Here is a 17412-nt window from a genome sequence, read left to right as displayed (position 1 = left end):
GCCACTTCCTGTGTTGCTGTTGTTTTTCTAATGTGATGAAAGGTACAATAAGGTATGTATGCAACAAGAGGCAAAGCCATTGTTCTGCATCATTAAGCTCACAGCAGCCCCAAAAAGACATGGTAGGCAGCTTGCCAAAGGCCCTAATGAAGAGCATCTCTTTGAATTATCTCTGGATGAGGAAGGGATAAAGTCTGAGCCCCAGAACATTTGATCCTCTTTGTGTTGCTGTTATGAGGGCTTACTGAAGCCAGACACACTGGACCTTCTGGAACTGTAATTTATGGAAACCTTAATTTCTCTGCTTTTAATAAGGCTTTGCCTAATAAGGAGGAGAATGCAGTTATTAATTCCTGCAAGTGTTTTGTGAATTCCTTTATGCTACGGTTCAGGACTCCCAAAGAATAGGAGAAAGGGGATTTTACTTAGTTGGCACAAGGGTAATGGGTCCGAAAAGTAGTTTGAGTTTCCTGAAAATAAATTTGCATGGCTTCCTAAATTGCTGACAAAGTGTATTCCATATGGAAGTCATTTATCAGCAATTTACTGCATGTTGCTTTGGCCAGAAATATTTCCACATAAATTCACCTAGTAAAAACAAACAGAATCCAGGCTCTTTCTTTTGGGGGGCTAAGAGGAAAGAGTCTAAATAATACAGACGAATAAAGCACAAGGTAACATGGATTTGCAGGAGATGGGATGGGGCGACCACATTTTGGAGGGTACCAGTATAATTAAACGCATCTACAACAACGAATGCTCAATATTTCTGTGCACTGATGGTTAAAAGAGAAAAACCCAGTAAGTTATTAAGACTCCGTTTTTATGCACTATATTATATACACAGTAGTGAAAGTCTGTCATACAACCACCCTGGTGATGGTTCTGTTGTTCTGCTTGTTTTGGTCCTGAATGTCTAACTCACTGAGAACTGGGGGGCTCACAGCTCAGTGCACATGATAACCTGGCAAAATGTGGATTACATCACCGTAGGATCACACAAGGGATGGAGGCCAGACCTCCACTGCCAGTGGCACTTTTGCCCAGGCTTCCAATGTGCTCCCAAAGGACAGAAGTCCAGCAGAGTGCGAAGCATGAAGTCATAGGTCAGAAGTGTGTGTCAAACACTGATTTAAGATGCTTGTTTTTGTAAGAGATGTGCGCTCTGTACCAACGGGGGGGGGGGGGGGGGGGGGGGGGAATGACCAAGCCGCAAAAGGTTTGGACATTCTCTACGCTTCAGTGGAGAAAAAAACACACACGCACGCGCACACACACATCTTTTTCTTTAGACAGGGTCACTCTATCATGGGATTGTCCACTGTGCATTGAGCGGCCAATGCACAGAAGCAGCCTTGTTTCACTTCGTCTTTTTAATGCTACGCGCCCTCTGGTGGCTTGTGCAAAAATGGTGCCCAATGGACGGCTAATCAAATTCTTTTTTTAAGCTGTCTGGCTCTTTAGAGAATATATTAATATGCCCCCATTCACTGTGATAAATTAAGGAATAAACATCTTTGTTTTATTACCATAAAGACCTTACTCTGTCATTCTAATTAAAAAAAAAACCTTTTTAACAGGATTCTAATTTTTTTGATTGCTGAAAAAAAATTGGAAGGAGTTAGAATGACTTAAGGAGAAAACACTTAACTGCCAAGTTAGGTTACCAACAACAGTATGAAAACCTCATAGTTCAGGATAGAACGTGAATATTTAAAAATAAAACACTCAACACAAATGTAAGGTTAGTTATCTGGGTTAATGCCTTAACTATCCCATTTCATCTTGACTGAATTTTCACATTACTCATGATGTAGAAGTTTCGAGAAGTCATCTGCCGTGGATGACAGCACCCAAGATCAAGCCACCTGCTCTTCAAGTTCTTAAAATTTTCACAGGGTGAGGTACAGAAATGGCAAGTGTGAAGCATAAATCTGAACCACATGTCCCAGGACAAGAAGTTGCTGAAAGAATCAAGTCTGTGGTAGACGCTTGTGCTCTACCTAAAGGCGTGCCTCGTAACTATTTGTAAACAGAGACAAAACTGCACAAGCATTAATCATCATCCCCGTCTTCTCTAACTTGTTCAAAGGGTGACCACGCTCTGACCCTTCCTAAGACATTCGCTGACACTCCAGAGAGTGGCCAGTTATAAAGGAGCTTTGTGATGTGACTGCTGGAAACGTACTTTGTGACTGTCAACATCTATTTAGATATTCAAATACAGGCACCTAAGTGCCACTGTGAGGGAAAGCAAGTAAGAGATTTAACAGAGAATGTACTGAAAAGTCAGAAAAGCTGTCTCATTCAGAACACAGATACACCCCAGATCCCCAATTCCTTCCCGAGAAGTTACAACTCTGCCAGGTAAGTGCCAGTCCACTCCCACAGAATAAAATGCAACGCGTTACCTGACAAACTTCATAGAGCAATTTGTACTGCTCCTCTTGCTTCTGCAGGCTGCACAAACTGCATCCCATGTTTAGAGAAACGTCAAAGGAAGGCTTCAGTACTCGCCAGCACCCGGGAAAAGCAGCGTCCTGCGTGCGGGCATGAAGGTATCGTCGGAGAGCCTCAGGTGCATCGGGCGGCTGCCACACTTCACATTGGCGTTGCTCTCTAAGGCTGCAAACAACTCTCTCCCCTTCCACGTTTCCCCTCCTTCCCTCGCAGCATGCACACACACACACACACAGAGACACACGCGCACGCACACACACACACACACACACACCCCACTCCCTCCTCTGAGGGACTCTGGCAGCTGGATTGTGGTCCAATGCACACGCTATATATACTGCTGCTCATGCATATTAATCAGCTCTCATTGACTATTCATAACAGACAATGATACAGAAGCTATAATTGCCAACTATGACAGTTGAAATTTCTCTAATTAACAAGCAAGTGCTCCAGTGGTAGGGAATAATAAAAGACAGTAACAATTTTGTAAGCCGTTTTCTGGCAGTTACAAATAAACATGACTGCGTTTTTAGCAAGGTCTCTTAGGATAATCCCTAATGCATTTAAGCTAAGTAGAAATTCATTTTTAAATATATCATAAAATTTTTGATGATATAAAATGTATTTAATGCTGCAGATAATGATGGCATATAAATGAGTTTTATGGAATGCACATGTTGTGAATATTATTCATATAATATTTAGTGCTTTACCAAGTTGCAGGAAAAATGTGCCACATATGAATAAAATATAAAAATTTAAATTGCAAGATCTACGTGTGTGTATGCAAAGTAACCACGGGGTTGTAAGGAGACAGGCTACCCTAAAGGTGAGCAAGCAGATAATCACTGCTAAAGTACATTTTCAGTTCCCAAAGCAGAAAGTTATTTCTTAAAGGGCTGCCCAGCTAACTGGAAGGAAGAGAAGCAACCAGTTTTGTGCCATCTCTATAGCTATGCAGATGTTACGGATATCTCAGAGACCATGCCACTGAGCTACTTGTCACTGGCTACTACAGATACGGATTTGATATTCCACAGCTGCCTAGACTCACATAGCTCTGCTCCATGCTATGTGTCAAGAAAGCAGGGAGTTGCGATGATACACGGAAGGTGAGCACCCAGAGCATTTAAGAATTTTTATCCTTGCTGCCTTGCCTCTTGTCTCCCTTCATTCAGCCTCTGAACCAGTAAGTTTGATGGCTTTAAAAACAAAACTTTTTTTTTCAAATCATCACCCCACCGCCTAAATGAAATGCACAGGTACTATTGTTTCAAAGCAAATCACTCATGTTTAAAATTCTCACAACTGCTTCCAAACCTTCACCCCCGCCCCCCCGCCTCGATATTTATAAAGGTTGAACTGTCTCTCAGGAGGACTCCCACGTCTTGCCAAGAGGCATAACAGGGCCTGAAGAATAATGCTCCCTTTCTCTGGGAGCCCAGACACACCTGTGATGTGAGTAAACCTGTAAATAAAATCCCACTTGGGCTGGTGGCCAGCAGATACATCTGGTCCCATTTCTCAGACCCAGAAGATGAGGCATGGCAACTTGTCACAGATCAGCTCATAGCCCTGGCTTGCTGGGGGGGTGGGGGGAGGAAGGGAACCTTCATCTGAGACCCACACCTGGTGTCCCTACCATGGCTAGAGCAGAGAGCGGAGGCATACCACCAGGGAAAAGAAGCCACAGGTGGGGCTGGGCAGTGGTAGTGACCTCTGACTTGCCCTGATGCTGGGAAGGGCCCTATGGATCCCTAAGCAGGTTATTGGGAGTTTGGTTTCCTGATCTCTAATTAGCTATAAAACTACCTACCTTGCAGAGTTTTGTTGCAACCATGTGAGAAAACACAAGATGTCAAGCCAAAACCAGAGGTCATGCTTGTTCACAGCCCTCATCCCCAGAGCCTTCCCTCTCTCTGTAGGTCTGCTCTCTTTGATTCCAAGTAAGATTTCAATTTTGTCCACTTCTGTTTATCATCCCTGGCGCACCATCCACTCCACCTGGATGACATCAAGAGCCTCCTGAAGCACTTTCTGCTTCCTCTCTTGCCCACCCATGGGCTCCCCACTCTACAAGGTTGCCAGGTCCACCTTTATAAAGCAGAAACAGGATCACTTCTTTCGCTTGCTTGAAAACCCCGCAATGACTTCTCATCGCACTTGGATTAAAATCACATTCTTCACCGGGCCTCCAATGCCCTAGAAAATCCTGTCCTTGCCCATCAGTTTCTCTATACCATCATCTACCGGGGCTCTGGTCTCACCCTACCCCCACTGAGCCGTGTCCTTCCTCAGGATTCCCTCCACCAGAATGTCCCTCCCTCCTCCCTTCTCCTTCCTATCTACCCAGCAACCCCGTCTCAGCTCAGATGAAGTCTCGTTAGAGAAGCCTTTGCTGGGCACCTTGTGTGAATCTATTTCTCAATCCTCCAAATGACTGTGTGGTATCATCCCATTCATTTCCTCTGTCTTCCTGATCATTTATGCTTGTTTGTTACTCATGGTCTCCTTAAACAAGGACATCGGCTTCCCAGGGGGGCAGGGAACTGTGTCTGCATTGCCCTGCGTGGGCCAGCCCTGTGAAGGTGCTGGGGAAACACACGTCCTCCAGTTGAATGAAGAGGTGAAGGCTGATGTCTCACAGACTCATACCCTACAGTGCGAACTGGAAGTACCATATACGGAGGACAACGGTGTGCTTGGTTTTCCTCCCCCAACGTTGTGGGCTTATAGATGATTTTTTGGTAAGGTCTTGTGTTTTACACTAGCTTATATTCATATTTTTCTTGCACATCCACAGATAAATGTAGAAATGGGCTCCTGCTAAAGGAATAGGGAACTTAGGCAAATCCCTTTGGTCTTTGTTAGAGAACTTTCAAATCTCATTTGCAAGCCAGGAGAGTTTTACCAAATACTGCCTTGTACTTGAGAAAAGTTCCTCCAACTTTTGGGTCTTAGGAGTCCCCCACACTCTTAAAAAATTATTGAGAAAGCTGAAGGGCTGCTTTTTATTTGGGCTATACCGATCGATGTTGATCATGTTAGAAACAGCCAGAAATATGAAAATATTTATTCCTTCATTCATTTAAAATAGCAATAACAAACCCACTACATATTAACATAAATAACATTTTTATGAAACATTACCGTATTTTCCAAAACAACAAGAATTTTTTGGGAAGAATGGCATTGTTTTACATTTTCACAAAGCCCTCTATGTCTAGCTTAATTGAAGACAGCTGGCCTTTTGCTTCTGCACTCAATCATTTTTGTTATGTGATAGAGGGACTTCTAGAAAACTCTACTGCACTGTACATTCATAAAAGAACGAGAGCAATAGAAAAAAATAACATCTTGATGTTTTTATGGACATAGCTTTGACATCACAGACTCCCTGAAACAGTGCTGAGGACCCCCTGCCCCCACTCCAGGTGCCTGGGTGACATGCTGAGAATCGCTGCTTTAGGAGGACACGTCCGTGAGCTAGGAGTCTAAGACCCTCATGCTTGGGGGTGGGGAGAAGAGTGGAGAGGATACTAATTCAAATTCAACTCATGGTTGGTTTTCCACTCTTATGATTACATATTATTTGGACTCAAGAATGAAAAACCCTCGTACCCATTTTGCCTAAAACAAGACTTACCGAACTGATGATCTGCCTTAAAAATACCCTTTCCTCTGTAAAATCATCTAGTACCCCTAGAATAGTTGCATTTTCAAAATGCTGCTTTCACAGAGTAAGAAACACAACTGTGCCAAAGGAGGTCCACCTGTACGATGATACACACCAAGGCATTTAATGCTGCCGATCCACGGGGCACAGATCTTAGGGACAGGAAGTCATTCACAATAGAACTGTTTTTGAGAGAACAGCTGTCCCAGGAAAAATGAAAAGCTATGGGCCACACAAAGACACGCATTGTCTGATGAAAATGCTGAATGTCCTTTTCAAGTTAGTAATTGCATCATCGGAAAGTGCCTAATAAGCTCACGAGAGCACACAGCACGCCTCTTGGATGCTCTGTACTATCAGGCACCTCCTCTTCCTGCCTTCATGGTAATGAAAAATACAGTGCAAATAAGGGTCACCGAGGAACACGCAGAGAGAGACAGATAGAAGAGGCACGTACAGTAACGGCTGAAGGTGCCCAGCGAAGAGCCTTTATCATCATTCTTTGAACTTCCTTAAGTCATCGGGGATGTCGCAAGAGTCAGCAGATGGAGACAAGAACTTACGTTCACTTAATTGTGGAAACATCTATCTATAATTCAAGCATATTATTCTAGCACACACACTGGGGTGCCCATTTGTCTGATACCTGTCATCTGACCTTCCTGTTGTTCCCCATGTACGAGGAACACGGGGGTCATCAAACTACAGACGCTTGAAAGGTATGTTCTTCTGGGAAGAGCGATGACAAAAAAGAGGTGGGGATGATGGAGCCAAATTCATGCTGAGAACTGGAGTCTCATCGGGGCCCAGCACCGATGAGTTGCGGAATCTATCCCACCTCCCTCCAGTCTCTGAGAGACCTGCCCACTGGCTCTGCTTTTCCTTAAGTGCTTTTCAGCGTTTTTCAGGATCTCGGATTCATTAACTTGTTTCTTCCTGGTTTGAATCCCACTCTCATTTCAAGTCCTACTGTACCACGCGGCTAGAATCATTCTGCACACGTACACACCCACATGGCTGATAAACCATCACCCTCAAGGCACAGTCCAAGCTCCCAAGCTCGTGGACCTGACCCCTCCTGCAGTGCCCTCTATTGTCCAGCAGCACTTCCTGCATTAGGGTCCTTCACCCTCATGTCCGTACACATGGCGGGCCCTCGGCGTGCACCACCCAACTCCGCGATCTTCGGTGTGCCCCTTAAGTCTCCCCACTGCTGCCCCTGGCAACAAGGACTGCTCTTCTGCTACCTCCTTTCTGGCACGCTTCACACTATGTGGTCCTTCTGTGTTTCCATCACTCCTTTCCTCACTGGAGAGGGCAGTGGAGAAGACCAGGCCGAATTCAGCTATGGAGGACCACCCCTACCCCCCCAACCCCAGATGCTCAAGAAATCTCTCGTGAATAAATTCGGCATCTGATATTCACAGAGTGCTCACGCACTATGAGGCACTTTCCTGAGTTCTGAGAACACAACAGTGACCAAAATGGACATAGAGTCCAACGCTCACAAGAAGATCAAGGCCATACACCTGGGAAAAGCACTTTTTATGCCTGCTACGGTCTGGATATTTGTGTTCCCTCCCACATTAATCCGGTGACATCCTAAGGTCCAGTGTGATGGTCTTAGGAGGTCGGGCCCTTCGGAAGTGCTTAGGTGATGAGGGTAGAGCCCTCATGAATGGGATCAGTGTTCTTATAAAAGAGACCCCACAGAGCTTCTCGTCCTTTCTGCAGTGTGATAATACAGCGAAATCTGTGACTTGGAAGCAAGCCCTCACCCAAGCACACTGGCACCCTGATCTAGGACTTCCAGCCTTCAGAGCTATGAGCAATTTCCGCTGATTATAAGCCACCGAACTTTGTTAAGCAGCCCAAGGGGACTGAGATACTACCTTTCTGCAGGGCAAAAATTGCTCCTACAAGCCTTCCATCCTAGTCATGGCCAGAGATTCAAATCACAATCTGTTGAGGAAACGGTTTAGTAACTTCTAGTTAACCTTCACCTTAGTTAGGGTGACCCTTCAATGGCCTGTCTGAACCATATTTAGTGAGTTCTCGAACTAATTCTTGAACAAGGAGTAAGAACTGCTGGAAAGCCAAGGGTGGATGAAAATCATATCATCACTGTGAAGAGAAAAAGCAACTGCCCCAAGACGGCAGAACATACGAACGTCACATGAGTTGAAAAAAACCTATCATAGCAGCTTTGAGTGTTTTGTTTCTGAAGAGGTACAGAAGTTCAGAATATCTGCTCAGGACCTCAACTCTTATTTTTATACACGAAAGGATGTTTTTCCTTTTGACCGAGGTGCTACTGTCCTGACAGCATGTCCTCTGGGCTCCAGGTTCCCGATGAACACCCTGGCTACCTGAGACCCATAGCTCGTTGTTTTCACTTGAAGCAATTGGGAGCAAAGGCACACACTGAGCCCCGGGAGGGGCGGCAGGGAGAGATGGGTGAGGGCAGCAGACGCCCTCCCGCCACAGCTGTCCTTCAAATGCCACCCAGGCAAATGAGCATCAGGCTCCAAGGGTTGCCTGATGAACCACAAAACTGCTGGACAAGAATGCAGCCAGAGCTACAGGGATCAGCCATGGGGTGGCAGAAACACGAGGATTTTTGGTGAAAGCAGCCAGTGGGGAAGAGCTCCAAGGGGCCTCAAATTCCAACAGAAAATTCAAGTTTTCTGACGGGCTTAAAGCCTGGGGGATGCCCCTGTAGATGCTTTTATTCCTCGAAGGCCCCAGAGCACGTTGTGTTTGGGGTGGTGCCAGTGCGTCTTATTGTTACTGGTAGTAAGTGTGTGCCTCTGTTTCCCCAATTATATTTGAGATTCCTGGAGGGCGGATTCCTGAGTGAGTCATCTCTAGGACCCCTGAAATGCCTAGAGCAACATCCAAACCCTCTCCAAATGCATGTGAGTTCCTCCCAGAGAAGAGGGAGCACATCCATTGGCCCTGGCTCAGGGAGCCAAGTGGGGAAGGGAGGCTAACAGGTCAACTCAGTCCAATCGAGAATAACTCACAGGTTGTAGGAAGGAAATTCACAGTCTCCTGGGACCTTGGTTTCCCCACCTTACAGTGTGGCACCCACCCCGCAAGCCAGGGCTGTGGAGGGAGGACTTAGTAGAGAGAAGGCCTATGAACGTTCTCAGAACACGTTCACAGAACACAGAACACTCAACACAGTTAGTTGAGTGTGCAACCAACCAAAAGGAAAGTGACACACCAAGGGACCCAAAGCCCTTCCAGCATGTTGTAGTGCAGGGGCGGTAAACTTTTACCATAAAAGGCCAGACAGTAAATAGTTTACATTTTGTGGGCCAAATCAAGAATGCTACGTAGGAACTTACGTCAACAACCATTTCATGATTTTATTATTTTTTTCAAGATTTATTTATTTATTTTAATGAACGAGAGAGAGAGAGAGAGAGAGAGAGAGAGAGGAGGGGAGGAGCAGAGGGGGAGAATCTTTCAAGCAGACTCCCTGCTGAGAGTGGAGCCCAACATGAGGCTCGATCTCCTGACTCATAAGATCATGACCTGAGCTGAAACCAAGAGTCAGACGCTTAACTGACTGCGCCACCCAGGTGCCTCTAGAACAACCATTTTATAAAATGCAGAAAACATTCTTCATATGCAGGCCGTGTATAAACAGGCTATGGGCTGGATTTGGCCTGTGAACCAAAATTTGCCAACCAGACTATGACAGAGTGAACCAAGAGTTCTCTGATACAGACAGGATGATGAGGCAGCGCTCACTCTTCTCCCCATGTCACGCAGGAGAAGACGGAGGGCAGGCAGGCAGAATGGCTGACCCAAGAGCCCATGGCCAGTAACACTGGGGATGAGATCCGGATTCAGACTGTGTAACCCCAGAGCCCACGATCTGCTGTGCGTCCGTTTGCTTCCCACAGCCTCACATGTTCGTTAGGAACACTGGTGCATGCAGAGAGGCTCTAAAGGCTGGGTCCCTGCTTGGAAGTGGCAGGAGCTGCTATAGAAAAAAATCTAAGCAACACAATGTACTCGTGATGATCCTGATCAGCACACAGCCTCTGTAAGTACCTGGCCTGCCGAAGAGGACAAGGCAGGCCTTGCTGCAACTGTGATGTGTTCGTATCTCATGCTGGATGGTATTTTTCCTTTTTGATATTTACAACCACCCAGCAGCCTGACCCCAGGGGATGTGAAATGTGTCAGGTCCTCCCCGAGCCACTGTGCCCACGTACATGTGACGGACCCCTCAAAGGCTACATTCTGAATGGCACGAAGGGGTGACGAGTTTTGGAGCTCTGTGACCCTGGCCAGGCTCCCAGCAATCCTGAGGGTTATCTGAGGCCTGCCGGGAACCACGTGGGTCTGTTCCAACCACTGGACGTGGGATTCCTGACAGCAGGAAAGAAGATTCCAGGCCTGGAGTCAGGGAGGAGGGACGGAAGAGAAGGAGACATGACAAAGACAGATGTGTGAACACAGAGGCTGAGGAGAAGAGAAGTTAACTGGAGAGGGCGCCAGGCCAGGATTTGGGGGAATTAAGATGGGGGCAAGCACATCCTTCAAAGTCCTGATGGCTTAAGCCAGGCTTAACTGTGTGGAGCCTGAACTCAGATGACAGAGAAGGAAAGCAAGTGACGGGACCAAATAGCCAAGATGAAGGACACTCAGCAAGAGGAAAGGGGGAGAGATTTGGAACTCGGGCTAAGGGACACACGAAAAGGACACCGACTTTGTGACTGTGGATTCAGAGAAATGACCAGAATAGCAGGTCAGAAAAAATGTACATAAAGGGACAACTGAATTTGACAAAACCTGGGATGGACAAAGGAGGAGACAGGACTTTATCTCATTACATCAGAGGTCACAGACTTGTGCTGGACCAGTGCAGCATCTTCAGAGTTTTGGATTAGGTGCTGAGTAAAAACACAATCAGGAACTCTCACCTAAAATGTGTATTTTGTGGGCATCTTCTGATAAATCACCCAAAACTGACACATGTGCGGCAAACAGGGGCAGAGTAAAGACTGTCCCCTTGAGATGGGGGTGGGGGTCTGTGGTCCCCACCTCCGTCCCAGGCCTCCTCACTGGCTGGTTTCTGCTGGAGTACACCAAGGCGCCCAGGGCCCTGCGGTGTTGGTAATCTATGAAGATAGAAAGTGTAAGAGTGTCGGTGGGAGACCTCCGCAGGAGCCTGCAGGCCGGGCTGCTTGGTGGCCCGCCTCCCTCCTCCACCCACACGGTGTCCTGTGAGCTCACTCGGGAGGGGGCGTGGGAACCAGGCTGCTCCCAGCTCAGCAGCTCTGGCCAGCGGAGGTAGGAGGAAATCAGCAGCCGGAGGCAGTGCCACGGGTGGAAAGAAAAGCCTCGCTTCAGACCTACCACCTACTGATTCACACCTTCTTCATACCTGCCTGCGATGAGCCAGACACTGCTGTTTAGTGATAAACAGGGAACATAAAATCCCAGTCCTCACGGAATAGCTGCCCTGCGTCTGACTTACCACTGCTCTCGCTAGGTTCACCGATGGCTTCCCACCGGGTCAAACTCCAACAATCCTGTAGGCCTTGGCCTAGGTAACTTTTCTGCAGCAACCTTCCACTGGAGTAGGGGGAATCTTTCCATTTCTATACTGGTACATGCCCAATTTCCAGCCACAGGGAATCACCCTTTTTGATGTTTGGCCTCAACACCATAAACTTCGTATTTTTCTTTAAAGCTACTCACTCGGTTTTATTTAAATAAATGTATTTTTGAAAAAAACTTTTTACCTCCTGTAAATGGGAAACCACGATCACCTACGCTATATAAAAATGACTATATTTAATCATGAATGTAAAAAGAGAAAAAGGGGTCCATTCCCATACCACACGAAGATTATGCGCCACCACGTTTAACATGTTTTTGGAATGAACGTCTGACTTGGCATTGAATTTCAGCCCCGTCATGACCTTTCCCATGCCTGTTTTGTCAGACTTCCCTGTCTCCCCCTCCACTGTGCTTTCACTGAGTCTATTAGCTCTAAGTAGGATACCCTCTGCATACTCTGCTTCTCCCAGTTTGAACTCCAAGCTTTTAAATCCCATTCATACTAAAGCCAAGCCCAACTTGACCCTCAAAATGCACCTCTAGATCCTAGGTGCTCTGTACAGCACCTGCTGCCATCTGGTATGTGCTGGTTTCTCGGGGGCATGTCTTTCAGTCTTCCGAACCATTTAAACTGGCGAATGCTACACTAAGTGTTGGGGACAGGATGGTGACTGTGACCAGCTCCTTCCTCCTCTGGGAAAAGCTACAAGTTCCTGAAGACAGAAACCCCAGTGTTTTATGACTAATAAATGGCTTCGTTACAGTGATTCATTAATAAGCAATGTTTACCAAGCATCTGAACCACACATCCTGCCCTCTGAGGGGACACAGAAAAATTGTAAAACCTTGACTTTATACCCAGATTGCTGACAACCCCTCTGGAAGATAAGACTGAACTATAAAGGGGGAAAGGGGAGGTCTGGGCTGCAGAGAGCAGAGGTTGAGGACAAAGGGGACCACTGCTCCTAATGACCCCCACGAGATAATTACAACAAACCTCCCTGGGGCCATGCTTCTGGGTCTGCTGTAATTAAGACAGCCTCTGTGAAGGAGGCGGGGTTTGAGCTGGCTGTTGCAAGAAGGAGGGAATTTGGATGTGGGAATAACAATCCAGGTGGAGTAATGCGTGTGAAACAGCGTGAGGGAGAACTTGCTAGTGGCAGATGGAGCTGGGTGCCTGGGCCATGGTGGGAAGTCCAGAGGGATGGTGGTCTCGAGGGCAAATAAATGGTGGGACAGAAGCCATGTCCAAGGGAGTGGTCTGGGACTGACGTGTTTGTTGGCGTGAAGGTGGGAAAGTATAAAATGGCGAGAGGGTGACACAGGGTAGAGGCAGGAAATAGTAAGAAAGAGCCCAGATCCGAATTCAGAACTGGGTGTCCTAACGGGCAAATTACTTGGTCCTTTTTTTGGTGGATGCCAGGTTGGACTACTGCCAAAAGTGGGTTGGGGAAACACAGCTTCTCTGTTTCAGCCTTGGCCGGACTCTAGGATTTAGGACACATCCCTGCCATAGATTTTTTTTTTCCCGACAGCCCGTAATTGAGCCAGAGGCTCCTGGACTGTTCCTGTCTGAAGGAATTTGCGATAAAGGAAAAGCACAAGCTGGATGGATGACTTGGGCACTAACAAGAAGCTAATTCACTATTTTAAAATCACTCAAGATAAACAAGTAGTGACGGAGAGACGTATATGAGGAAAAACAACAACACGGTGAAGTGGGGCTTCATAATTCACTTGTACCACTAAGGTTGCGTTCTACCAAGTCTGACATTGCTTATCAAGCTTCCATCCTGGATTTACTTTCGATAGAAAACAGCACTTCAGAGAATAAGTAAGCAACACTATTATGACCAATGGCTCGTTTTAAGAGAAAAATGCTCTCACAAATGGCAATACTAATTTTTTTAACATTCTCTGGGAAAACAGAACAACTTGATATACTTGAGAACTGGGTAAACACTACTGACATTGTACTTCATCTTTAAAACTGATATATGTGAGTCCAAAAGCTAATGAAGTTGCCTCTAATACAAATGGGGGGGGGTAGTAAAACACTAGATCATAGGCCACACTCATCCGCTTTGGATTCTAGTCTTATGGGCAGAGCCCAAGGGCAGAGAAAATTGAAGTGATTTAAAATAGTCTCTGATAGGATATATCTGATGTTAGTGGGCTTACTGAGGCGAAACAGTAATATCAGAGAGATACCAAGGTGTAGAACCCGTTAATGGGCATCCAAATGTTTGGATGCCTGGGACCACCACATCTTTCATCTACTGTCAGGTAGGCAGAGCTACGCTGGGAAGATCAACGAGAGAGCCGGTAAATGGGTGTTCTGAAACCACGATTTATTTTACAGCATGAACCCGGGAGCACTAACGGCATCTTCTTTCACTCTCTACCTTCTACCCCACAGGGGTCCCCGTCAGCACTCCCGAGTTCTGCCCATCTTCTTTCTGAGTCCTTCTACCATGACCTACACCTCAGGGCATTTCGTTATAGGAAAAGAAGCAAATACACCGTAATGGAGACAGAGCGTGTTCCTTCACAGCTCTGCCTGAGCAAGCCATACCACAGTCCCCTTCACCTGTCACGCATGCTGACCTATTTATTAATTGTACCATGAACACTAGAGACTGCTAGTTCTCTGCCACCTGGGGGCTCATGGACCAGTAAAGTTATCAAGGGGAGAACTGCCTGATGAACACAGTGGTCAAATATATGCCCTGTCTTGTAAGGACCTTTAAACTAATTGGTTAGTATCTTAATTGGAAAAAAAATCCCCAGAGAATTACTGGACATAATCTAAGAATTGACAAAACAGAGTAAATTTATGTTGATGAGGTACTCACTACACAGTCCCGTTTGGCTCTCTGTAGCTGCGTCCTCTGTAGGGATGTGCTCTTTGAAGGTATGGCTGGTACAGACACTGACATACGTGCCCGTCAAGTTCGAGAAGATCAGGCCACCAGGCTGCTCCTGGTGACAGCAAAGTCCCCTGCCTGGAGGAACAATGGCTAACCAGGGTGCACGGAACGATGGAGAAGTAAGTGCCGTTCCTTCTTTAAAATACCAAAACGTACTGCGGCAAGCCAGTCCTCTTCACTTGTGTCCTCCATGTCTCCCATGGCCACGATGCTGGCGGGGCGGACTCCCAGTTCCTGCCTCTCCCACTTCCTTTATTCCCAGCTCTCTCATGCCAGTCCGAACACAGGACAGAAGGATTCCTGACTGGTTCAGACGGACACCGGCTAAACCGTCACTGTTTCTAGGAACCTCATGAAAATACACGAATCTATGCAATCCATGTGTCTGTCTCCCTGTTAACTCCCCACCCCCAAGTCAGCCGTGCTGGTGAAGAAACAAACTCTGTGCACATTCTTCCTCTCTCCCCTCCTCTTGTTCGGCTCCTCCAGTTTCTACAGGGAATGGAGGCCTCTCTCCCTCCGAACTCAGGTTCTCTAGACTCACAGCGATGGTCTCCCCGACTAGAAACCCTCCCACTCTGCTGTCCAACCCAGCCCTTTTCCCGAAACCACCGGACCTACAGACTCTCGCATCTGCAGGCCCCCAACCTCCTCCTTCTCCTGCTGTTCACCGCCACACTTCTTGACAGAGGAGTCTATGAGGAGGTACCTCCTCTTCTTTCTCACCTCAACACCATGTGATCTGGTTTGCCCTCACGGCCCGTCCCTCCTGCAGACAAACACACTCTACTGAAACCATCTCATCTAGGGTCACAAGGACCTCTCGAATGTCATAACCAAGAGCCTTCTGTAAGTCCTCGATTCAACCTATCTAAGCAGGAGGACCCAGAGACCCGTGGCCCAAGCTTTACCTCTACCAACTTGGGAGAAAATGAAGTTGCAGGCCAAAAAAGACTGGGGGCCTTGCGGCCAAGGTCACCCAGCCACTCACTGGCAGAACTGGGATGTGAGCCCAGCTTTCTGGCCACTGTGTTAATGCTTTTTTTTTTTTTTCCCCTAAATGCCCCCACTGGTCTTGCTCTCCCTGTAAGGTCTGACCCTGGCAACCATCTTGTCCTTTTTAACTCCTCCTGAGTCCTCCTGATAGTATATATTCCTGCTCTCCATGGATCCCTCTGGTGACTCATGCAGGTGTTTCTTCTCCCTCCTGCCTTCTAAACGAATGTAGATACATTCCAAAGTCACAGCCTTTCCAGGAGTCAGTAGAGTTTCAGCACAGATATTAATTCTCTGCTCTCACCTCTCTTCTATGCGTACTCCTGTCAATGGAGGTGCATCTCAAAAATGCCCTCTGACACCTACAGGTATCCTTTCTTTTCATCACCTGTAAATAAGCACCCACTGTGCGAGGTTTTGCAGAGCCGGGAAAAGAGTCAGGGATTGGGGCTCAGAATGCCGAATTTGAAACGCTGGCTAAGCCACTGGGACTTGGCTTGTTTCTGCCTGAGGGTCCAAGTCCTCATCGCACCACACAGGATTGTTGTGAAGACCACTGAGAAAGCTTTATGAATTACTTGGTACCGTGGCTGGCTCACAGCATTCATGGTAAATGGTTTGTTGTTCTTATTTATTTTTTTTAAAGATTTTTATTTATTTATTGAAAGAGAGAGACGGAAATAGCAATGGGAGGAGAGGGAGAAGAAGACCTCCCGCTGAGCAGGGAGCCCGATACGGGGCTCAATCCCAGGGCCCTGGGATCATGACCTGAGCCGAAGGCAGATGCTTAACGACTGAGCCACCCAGGTGTCCCTTGTTCTTCTTATTTAAAGTTTCATCAATAATGTCTGTCAGAGAGGACACTAAGCCCCACTTGCTTCTCTTGAGTGGCTCCGTGTCTGTAAGGCTCACCGACACACAGACCAAATGGCACCATCAACTTCAGATATGCTATGACAGATGCATGAGAAGGAGTATGGGGAGAACAGGGTAAAGAGTTAATTCTATTTAGGATGTCAGAAAAAGCTTCATTTTGAAGAACTGAACACTGATCTGAACCCTGTTTGCCCTCCTGGGAATGAGGCTCCTCTAGAGACCACATGCCAACTTCACCTTCTTAAAAGAGCAGTATCATGTCAAGAAAAACACCCAAAACAGTTAGAACAGAATTACCTAGACTTTGGGGTGCACCAGAATCCCCCCTTCCTGGGTGGGTGAGGTGGTGGGATTGGTTAAATGCAGATCCTAAGCCCTACCCAAAGAGGCGACCATTCAGCAGACCTGGGCACCCACCCCGGTTTTTCAAGCAGGTGGTCCATGAGTCATAGGATGAGCACACCAACTGTGATGTGGCACCAAAGTCAGAATAGGCATCTTACTATTTAAAGCTAATCACCTCGGGTGCCTGGGTGGCTCAGTCGGTTAAGCGACTGCCTTCGGCTCAGGTCATGATCCTGGAGTCCCGGGATCGAGTCCCGCATGGGGCTCCCTGCTCTGCAGGGAGTCTGCTTCTCCCTCTGACCCTCCCCCCTCTCATGCTCTCTATCTCATTCTCTCTCTCAAATAAATAAATAAAATCTTTAAAAAAAAAAATAAAGCTAATCACCTCGACTACCGCTGCCAGTTTTCAGCGCTTGTTAAGCACGTTCGATTTCTCGCTACAATGTTGTGTGCAGTGTGGCTGGGGTCGCAAGGCTGATGATGTTCGTGGGCTTTTGAACCTCCGCTTCTTGCATGTTCCTTTGAGTTTTATTGAAGCCT

The 17412-nt window shown here is 46.9% G+C and overlaps 1 protein-coding gene across 4 annotated transcripts in view; it reads right to left on the bottom strand.

Moving 5' to 3' along the window:
- Positions 1–17412, bottom strand: part of PDZRN3 (PDZ domain containing ring finger 3) — a 239713-nt gene that overhangs the window by 45793 nt on the left and 176508 nt on the right. Inside the window, exon 1 of one of the 4 annotated variants that reach the window (XM_034996551.1) lies at positions 2412–2655. The exons of the other annotated variants lie outside the window; for them this stretch is intronic. Within the exon in view, the coding sequence (XP_034852442.1) occupies positions 2412–2480 (69 nt within the window). The 5' untranslated portion in view covers positions 2481–2655. Of the gene's footprint in view, positions 1–2411; positions 2656–17412 lie in introns of those variants that run through there. 4 annotated transcript variants of the gene reach the window in all.

The sequence above is a fragment of the Mirounga leonina genome, unplaced genomic scaffold (genome assembly GCF_011800145.1).
Source record: "Mirounga leonina isolate KUSES-001 unplaced genomic scaffold, KU_Mleo_1.0 Mir_94, whole genome shotgun sequence".
NCBI lineage: Eukaryota > Metazoa > Chordata > Mammalia > Carnivora > Phocidae > Mirounga > Mirounga leonina.
The sequence above is the reverse complement of the archived record's forward strand: the minus strand, read 5'-3'. Positions and strand labels throughout refer to the sequence as shown.